At 42.3% G+C, this 9,641-nt stretch overlaps 2 protein-coding genes across 2 annotated transcripts; one reads left to right on the plus strand and one right to left on the minus strand.

The window, feature by feature from the left end:
- Positions 1–15: 15 nt before the first annotated feature.
- Positions 16–6,597, minus strand: LOC135332201 (V-type proton ATPase subunit B). Its single transcript, XM_064527567.1, has 14 exons — positions 6,436–6,597; positions 6,312–6,367; positions 5,504–5,602; positions 5,091–5,184; positions 4,827–4,904; positions 4,480–4,619; positions 4,167–4,274; positions 3,552–3,649; positions 2,255–2,378; positions 1,902–1,982; positions 1,438–1,590; positions 1,003–1,107; positions 764–893; positions 16–304 (listed from the first exon to the last, which is right to left on the minus strand). Exons 1-14 carry the CDS (start codon positions 6,512–6,514, stop codon positions 168–170), a joined length of 1,482 nt encoding a protein of 493 aa, XP_064383637.1. The 5' UTR covers positions 6,515–6,597; the 3' UTR covers positions 16–167.
- A 591-nt stretch (positions 6,598–7,188) lies between these two features.
- LOC135332202 (early growth response protein 1-B-like) lies at positions 7,189–9,057 on the plus strand. The gene has a single exon (XM_064527568.1). The coding sequence runs from the start codon at positions 7,394–7,396 to the stop codon at positions 8,825–8,827; it is 1,434 nt and encodes a 477-aa protein (XP_064383638.1). The 5' UTR covers positions 7,189–7,393; the 3' UTR covers positions 8,828–9,057.
- Positions 9,058–9,641: the final 584 nt, after the last annotated feature.

Below are 9,641 nucleotides of genomic sequence, written 5' to 3' on the forward strand. Positions count from 1 at the left end.
TGGTTCACTCAGGAGTGTGATCATACATACTTCATTTCTAGACAAGACGATACAACACTTATAATTATAATATTATTATAATGCCACTTTAAGCCTGACTTGGTAGCACACAAACTATTAACTCTGAACTCAGCGAAGATCTAATACAAAAGAGTCACAAACAGTTCCTAGTGCCGAGTGTCCCTTGCATAGTACTCTTCCAGCACATTCTCTGGAATCCTCTTGAGCATTTCTTTGGGGAAGATTCTCATCAGCTGCCACCCGATCTCCAGGGACTCAAACACAGTGCGGTTATCATACACACCTATTTGTGTGTGGGAGGAGGGAGTGGAGTGTGTGTGTGGCAGGAGGGAGTGGAGTGTGTGTGTGAGAGGAGGGAGTGGAGTGTGTGTGTGTGGCAGGAGGGAGTGGAGTGTGTGTGTGGCAGGAGGGAGTGGAGTGTGTGTGTGAGAGGAGGGAGTGGAGTGTGTGTGTGTGGCAGGAGGGAGTGGAGTGTGTGTGTGAGAGGAGGGAGTGGAGTGTGTGTGTGTGGCAGGAGGGAGTGGAGTGTGTGTGAGAGGAGGGAGTGGAGTGTGTGTGTGAGAGGAGGGAGTGGAGTGTGTGTGTGGCAGGAGGGAGTGGAGTGTGTGTGTGGCAGGAGGGAGTGGAGTGTGTGTGTGGCAGGAGGGAAATCATTATACATTTCCTGCTAAGTAATTTTTGGGTGTGGGCTTTTGGTAAAGGGTCGACACACATTAATTAAGCAAGCTTCCGCTAGAGTCACCTTGAGTGATAAAGTTCTTTTCAAACTTCTGCAGGAACTCAAGATAGAGGAGATCATCCGGAGTGAGTGCCTCCTCTCCCACCACTGCCTTCATGGCTTGCACATCCTTACCAATGGCGTAGTTAGCGTACTGCGTGTGTCGAGAGGGAGTGTGAATTACCATTAGTAGATGCACTTGTGCAGGGGTAACAGACAATTAAAGGTTGCGGCTCACATAGAGCCAATCTATGTGCACTCACTAGTTGGTTGGAGACGTCGGCGTGATCTCTCCTGGTCATTCCTTCTCCGATGGCAGACTTCATCAGACGAGAGAGGGACGGCAGCACGTTGATGGGTGGGTACACCTAAGTGGGGGCAGGGGCGAAGTTGCATTTGTTACACCTTTTACCCAATTAGAGACACAGATAATTTGAACGGGGAAGGAAACAAATGGCCCACGTGTACATGTACATGTAAGTTGGAGGAGGCATTGTGACTCAGTTTTGAGGAAAGGCAAACACCATGTTTGGTCAAGATGAGTTGACAGTTTAAAATCTCAGAGTTGAGATCGTGCTTGTAATTTTGTAAAATTAACTGTACGACACGATTTGTTGTGGGCATGTGAAAACTGTTTGCAGATTAATGGGATACAGAGCTATTTTGTATGTAACTACTTAAAGGTTATTGTAACACACCTGTCTGTTGTGCAGCTGTCTGTCCACATAGATCTGGCCCTCGGTGATGTAGCCAGTGAGATCGGGAATAGGATGAGTGATATCGTCGTTGGGCATAGTGAGAATGGGGATCTGCGTAATGGACCCGTTCCTACCCTCCACACGTCCAGCTCGCTACAGGAGGGTGAATATAGGTGCATATCTAAAGTACAGCCTGTCTAAAAGTAATGTTTAGAGCCAGAACACCCAAAAAACTTGTAGAGACAATACATAAACACGTACAGCAAACTATACATACATGTATGTAACGAGGTACTGTAGTTAGTTAGTTAACGCATTACGTAGACAGAGCTACCACCACACAAAAAACCGTCAATAACTTTGGCAGCCAGCACTTTCTAATATCATGCAGTGAGATTTCCCTTCATTGGGAATAAACATATGGCGTGGGAAAAGGAACACAAAAACACAGGATGTCATCAAACCTCGTAAATAGTGGCCAAATCAGTGTACATGTAGCCAGGGAAACCACGTCTTCCTGGCACTTCCTCTCGAGCAGCCGACACCTGGAATAACACAAGGCAATGTTAAAACTACGTGTATTACTGCAATTAGGTTATACTGCTGTTTTATAAGAAGTCAAATCAATAAATTAATGATGAAGAGCTGGTGTCCTAGGCAAAATCAACCATAATATTTAGTGTACTGAGCTTAAAGGCTATGAATGAGTGGACTATTTTAGTAACGTACACTGATACGATATGAAATAAGGTACCCAGAAAATCACATTCTAACAAACAAATGCCTCAACAAATTGTCCACACAAACAACAGCTGACCTCTCTCAGAGCCTCAGCGTAGGAGCTCATGTCAGTGAGGATGACGAGCACATGCTTCTCACACTGGTAAGCAAGGAACTCGGCCGTTGTCAAGGCCAAACGAGGGGTGATGATACGCTCAATACTGTGTGTACATGTGTGTGAGTACATAATATTACTAATTGCTTATTGTGCACACAAGCAGGGAGAACCCCCTCATTTGGGCATGACAGTAAATTAAAGGCCCTATCAACATGTGAAAGTACTGTACCTGTATATATAAATATAGATATACCAGTGCCCAGTGGAGGTCCGACCAATCATGTGATTCAGTTTTTAAGTTACATATTCTTGTATATTTTCATTCATTTTCCCATGTACATTATTCATAGTTCCTTCATAAGTGCGTATCAGAATGAAAAATAAATCATGCTACAAAACTTAGGAGACACAATAATTTGGCTCTAGACCTTTCATATAATCGATAGAGCTTGATAGGTTCGGGGTGAACTGACGATATTATGTTAACTATTTACTTTTGTCACTGTAATCAGCTGTTTAGAATACAAAGAAGATACAAAACTCTACACTTTGCTCTTAATTGCTACTTGTTTACAGTATTATATCTGCAGTGCAAAAAACTCTATGTGTTCCTGCTGTATTGCACAGATATCATAACAACTAACTACAGTGCTACATGTACATGCAGAATTAAGGGGCGACATGGATTTGAAGCTATACTTTTAATTGACATCTCTACTTCACTTGTCGTACCTCCTCTGGTCAGTGCTTTTGTTATGTGAACATGGAGAATGGGTACATATTAATTTTGTTATATCAGAGAGATTTAAGCAACAAAAGGTTGGGGGGAATAAATAATTACCTATAGCACCATGGGGCATTTCAAGCTGCTTCTGAGACCAAACAGGGATGTTAATAAACACACTATAAATAATAATCAGTATAGGTAGTAAACAAATAATCAGAGAGGGAAATACTCTGGCTACAGGAAGTGTACAATTACTGGTGGGCATTAGCTTCCAACTCAAAACAGTGGTCAGTTTCAGTACTAATTTAGACAAAACAAACAACACTGATGTTTAATAATGTGGGTGAGGGGCCCTCCAAAGTCCGGAAACATATGGTTATAGGATGTTGGTGTGTGAGCAGCTATGTAGGCAAAATCTTACGTGTATGTGCATGTACATGCATGTATATACGAACAAAGGCACAATGTCATGTACAGTTATTACATGTACAGTGTAGTCAGAGTACATGCAGTACAGTAGACTAGAATCTTGCACCCTCTGCCACTTACGTTGGGTCATTGGCAAGATTCAAGAAGAGACACACATTCTCCATGGAGCCATTCTCCTCAAAGTCTTGCTTGAAAAATCGGGCAGTTTCCATGTTCACCTGGGGGGGGGGGGGGGGGGAAGGTACATATTAAGGTGAGTATACACATCAGTGACGTACATGTATATACACACATTACATGTACACTGTGCATGTACACTGTACACGTATTTGCAGCATACATACACTGTTGATTTAAACATAAAACCCTAATGACCAGTAAGTAACTCAAATGTAAACATGGTGCACTTCCGGAAAGATTTTCTACAACACAACAAATTTACTTGTAACACATTTCCGTAAATATTTTCTTTATTGTGTTCTTATATAAGTGCCCGAACATTCAAGCTGAAATTAATACACAGATTACATTGCAGCTTCGTAAAGTGCAACTGGAACTGGACCATAGATACCGAATTTGCATGGTCTAGATATAACCACATTTCATTGGCTAACTAAAAGCTACATGTACATGCATGTAGCAATATTTTTTGAATCCTCTAGAGTATAATTCCCTAGGAATTATGACTTATAACTATAACAACTCTCTGAGGTTGAACACAGACTGTCAACTCACTCCCATAGCAGAGAAGACAATGGCAAAGTTGTCCTCATGATCGTCAAGGACACTCTTGGACTGGCCTTGTTTCACTAGACCTCCCTGTCTGCAGATCTGGGCTGCGATCTGGATAAGGCATGTACATACTGAACACTGAACAATGGTACTCCACAAGAAAAATTAGATCAGGAATTACATGTAGTGGTGTTAAGGCTGAAAATGGCCTGGACAAACACCTGCTATACACTGAAGAGGAAACACAAGGGAAATGTAATACATGTACGTACAGTACGCCATGTGCTAATCAAGAACTAAGTGATCATGCACGTACATCATTGTGAGGTAGACCAGCGGCGGAGAAAATGGGGATCTTCTGTCCTCTGGCGATACTGTTCATAATGTCGATGGCCGATATACCTGTCTGAATCATCTCCTCAGGGTAGATACGGGACCATGGGTTGATTGGCTGGCCTACACATAAACAATTGCTACTTCAAAACGTCAAGTAAAGGCAGAGTGTAACAAAAATACATAATAATTATGTGAGAATCATTAAAAGAAATTTGCACCGCTTTCAGTCAAAAATGGTTGAAAGTTAGACAACCGCTAACCTGTCTCCCTCAAATTAAGATTAGTGCAACAGACGTGAGGATTACTACACTGTACATGCACGGTTACCTTGAATATCAAGAAAGTCCTCTGCTAGAATGTTTGGTCCTTTGTCCTTGGGTTTCCCCGAGCCATTGAACACTCGACCTGCACAAGGGGCACGAAGAGAGTGTGAATATGCTATACATAAGGGCAAGTGTAAGGATTGAATGAGGAACATTCTATAGTGAGGACAAGAGCCCTAGACTGTAAATGTAGATGAAGCGATGAGTATATCCGAATTAGGTACTTCCACACCTCAACTACACGTAACGCTGCTTTTGTTGGACTCACCTAACATGTCTTCTGACACAGGTATCTTGAGGATATCTCCAGTGAACTCACACACAGTGTGTTTGGCGTCAATTCCTGACGTCCCCTCAAACACCTGGAGGATAAACATCAATCACTGGGGATAATGCAAATACAAAGGCAGCTCAAGTTAGTGGACACCAGATAATTTGATTATCATTGTACATGTACTAGTCGACACACTCTATATGTACCAGAAAATATTACTGATTTAGAAGTGCATGCAAGGTAATAAACTACATGTATATAGTTAGCACAAACGTCTATGACACTGTAAATGCAGGAATACTCATGTGATACAAATCCATTGCCCCTTCTAGTACTATCAGCCCTTACTCAAGATGCCTCACTCCACCACTCCCCCTCTAAGTATCCCGGTGTAACAACTAGTTCACCTGAACAACGGCCTTTGACCCACTGACTTCCAGCACCTGCCCGCTACGTTTAGTTCCATCAGCTAAGGTGAGGTTGACAATCTCAGCGTACTTGGGAAACTGGGGGTGGGCATAGGGTGATATGGATTAAATAACCACAGTGAAGAAAACAATGCGTACAGAGAATGGCTTAGACGTCACAAGTTTTAGCATGACACATTCTTGTTACAAAGTTCATATTATAAGCCGATTGCTCCATACATGTAAATCATGTGATGAAGGATTTGTAATAATTGCAACATTTTTCACTGAGCTCTATGCTACGTTGTACACATGCATGAATGCAGTGGTTAATGGAAGCATTGTAGCCTTCAATAGGAGTGCATTTAGTTACATTCTTCCTCCTTTCTAGAGAACACAGCTCAATTGTTTGTCAGGTTGCATAGATCTTAGAAAACCTCAAGACAGATAACCATGGTGCTTTGTATTAATGCCTAATAAATCCAATCACATGCTCAAAGCTCAATTCTTAATGTGTAATGCGATTCTGAATTGACATACACGTAGTACCATTGGATCAAGCTACTTTTGGATACCTATAGATACCTTTAATATACTGCCTGTGCTACGTCAGGTACCGTGGGAATACCGTACTTGCAATAATTACAAAATTACCGTATGCTGCTGGCACATGAACACTGAGGTGTAATAATACAAGTAATCTACTGCCATGAGTATAATTGTATATTTGCAAATCAGAAGAGAAAAGGAGGCAAGAGGAAACATTAGCGTGTGCATGCTGTGGGATGGACAAGTTAAAGCAACTCACCTTTACATTATCCAAGATAACCAGGGGTCCGTTCACACCTGACACTGTCTTGTAAGCTGGATGAGACAGAACACAAGATTATTCCCTTGGAAACAGCAGCACAAGCAGGAAATACAAAACTTACTTAGTCTTGGTTGCTTGTTGTAATCTCTAGTTACAGCTAGAACATGTTCCCTTGCAGCAATTACGTCTGGACTAGCCATAGTGCTACTAATTCTGCATAAAGATGAGGACTTCTTCTACAGAGGTCATATGAGAAGAGACTTCCAATGTTTTTTCGTATAATTGGAGCACTTGAGCACATCACATGCCTTATAGTAGAGTTCAAAGTTTGTCTAATTGCTGCTGTTTAGTCTAAACTTTAGATGTGGGTTGAGCTTGGATAATAATCATTCATGATGCATGCTATGTAGGGCTCGTTAACGTTGGGTAGAGTCCAACTAACTCAGGCCTGATATTCTCCAGCAAGGGTATGTTTCATCATGGTTTCATATTAATTAACCAGCCGTAAACTCGCAAGCCAGCACTTTTGTTTGCCTTGCAACAGTGACCTACCATTCCACAGGCTATCTGCTTCTACCAGCCCTAGCCTGGCTTTAGTATAACACTTGCATTTAGTAATTGTTATAATTGTAGACTGTAGAGTGTGGCTATAGATTTAGTAAAACACATAAGCTGTGCAGTAAATATCCAGTTGAATTGAGTGGGCGGCTTGTAACGTGACAACATTGCAGAAGCCATACAAGTAATTGATGCATTCCACTGGCTTTCATTATTATGTAGTTTTCATAACATGCGTTTCCTGTCTATAACCGCAGCACCCACGTAATCTCCAAGCAGCAAGTGCCAGCCCACGCAAAGCAGCCTTTTTGTAGTGGAAATTTTCTGTGAAAGTCAGTCCCCTGGTTTAGAATTAGTTTGTTGGTGTCTGTAGTTTGTTTACATTCGCTAACATCGATCAGGATAAAAAGCTCATTCACAACAGTTTTGGTGCAGCTAGCAATAATAGAAGCAGAGCTAAAACTGAAGACAAACTGGCAGCTAAGAGCCTACAAGAATCAAATCTACAAGCAGCTCATTCAATGGCTAGTGTTCAAGTGTGCTATCCACAACAATCACCTGGCATCAAAGGAGTTTGGGAGTCTTCAGCTCTTGGAAATATGAGCAACAGCTACAACATCTCTATTCCTGGACCTCGATTTCAAGTGACTGATGCTTCTAGCTCTAGCCTGACATTCGACTATCAGCTGAACATGCCACAGCAAACTTACTGCAGCATACAAAACGCTCTTCCACCTCTTCACATGTCTGTTTCGAAAGCAGTATGCCAGATGCCAACAACAAGCAGTCTTGGGTATGGATTCTCGGATGCTAACTACGGTGGATGCAGCACCCTATCTAACTCTCTTACTACTTTTAGCAAGATGGGAAGCAGCACTCCTTTGACACACAACCTTGCAACTGATATGACTACAGAAGGCAATGTGCAGAGTCCGCACAGTGCAACCATGCCAGCATCTCTTCCGACAGACGGTCAAAGTTACTGGACAACTGGATATACGGGAAATATTGGAACTCCGAACACCCCCGTTTCTACAACAACTCTTGGTAGTGCCCTTCCTAGCTGGGCCCCAATCATGGAAGGCGCAGGTGTTACAAACTCTGTTGGCCAGAGTCTACCTTTAGCTAGTCCAGTGCATCAGCAGCAACAAATTACAAGCTCTGTCACAGCAGGAATCAGTCCGATGATCGTCACTATGTCAGATGTGACAGGCCTCGGCAACAAGCAACACCAGCCCCCTCTCTCTACATCCCACGTATCTGGCTCGGTAAATGATCTCCCTCCTGGCCTCGCCTTTTTGGCTTCTGCCTTCAACAACAACCTTCTCTCACCCCAAGACATCACCAGTCAACCTCCAACACAGCCATTGTCGATGACCCAAGCTCAGCACCACCCATCTTTGACAGTGGAGCCTTTGAATTATCAGCCTACAAAAAGGAAAAGCCCACCCAGATCAAAAGCAACAAATGGCAGTTCACCTAAAAAGCCTAACAAAGGACCAAAGTCTCCCTCAGAAAAGCCTCATGTCTGCCCGGTTGAAAATTGTGGGAAAAGATTTTCAAGATCTGACGAATTGACTCGACACCTGCGGATACACACGGGACAGAAACCGTTCCAATGTCATATCTGTCTTCGTCGTTTCTCGCGCTCCGATCACCTCACGACACACATACGTACACACACAGGTGAAAAACCATTCGCCTGTGAGGTATGTGGAAGAAGATTTGCACGATCAGACGAGAGAAAGAGGCACAAGAAAGTTCACGACAAAGAAGCTTCGAGAGATATGTCCAAGTCATCGTTACAGCAAGCTCCGATCCCCGAGATTGCTGTCTCCCCTGAAGTTGCCATAACAACAGCACAAAACACGGCCGAAGTAATGCAGAGTGCCGAACAACAGATTAACACTCTTGAACTCAAAGTTGAACCAATGCCTCTCTCTCCCCTACAATGAACTTTTTGAGCGTTTCACTTTCCTGTGCCGTAGTTTTTCTTATTAATTTTGTGTATAGACCACATCCACGTTCCTGTATTTACATGGCATGATTTACCTATACTGATGTACATATACGTACTAACCAGTTTTTTCACTTCGTTCATGTGTGCACCATATTATAGATCGATATTATGCCTGTGACTTTGTTTATCGACGTACGAAATATTAATAATTCGTTAATTAATTATTGTGTTCAAATACAGCAGATGCAATATTAGATGCATGCATGCATATCATGTATAATGTATATACCTAGTAATTAATTTTTATGAAGATGATGACGTACAGTACTATAGTTATTACTGTATAATAATTATGATATGCATAATCAAGCCTATTATTTTCTGGTCATGATGGTTTAACAATCAGACCCAGGCCCTCCCTAAACAGTAAGTTCAGATAACGTCATACATGGTAACCCACCAAGGGCACACACAGCAACCCTGGCTCAAAGATAATATTATATTGGTCTTCATCGAATATGGATCTGTCAACACATAAAAATACTGAGGTCATGTAGTCGGAATCAACAACAAAAATGGGCAAGCATAGGGTTAGGTACACAAACAGAACTAAGCTAAAGCCAGTTTACCAAGGCAGCCAACAACGCTATAAGCAAGCCTCACCCAACTACACACTCTATGTTCGAGTATACCGAAAGGAGACACCATAAACTGTTACATTCCAACTGTCTCCCCTGTCTGGCATAGTTACCCACCTACATGTATCAGCCAGCAGGTAAGGAACCCTGTTTAGGTAGGTGTTGAAACTA

This window comes from Halichondria panicea, chromosome 2, assembly GCF_963675165.1.
Source record: "Halichondria panicea chromosome 2, odHalPani1.1, whole genome shotgun sequence".
In the NCBI taxonomy this organism is placed as follows: domain Eukaryota; kingdom Metazoa; phylum Porifera; class Demospongiae; order Suberitida; family Halichondriidae; genus Halichondria; species Halichondria panicea.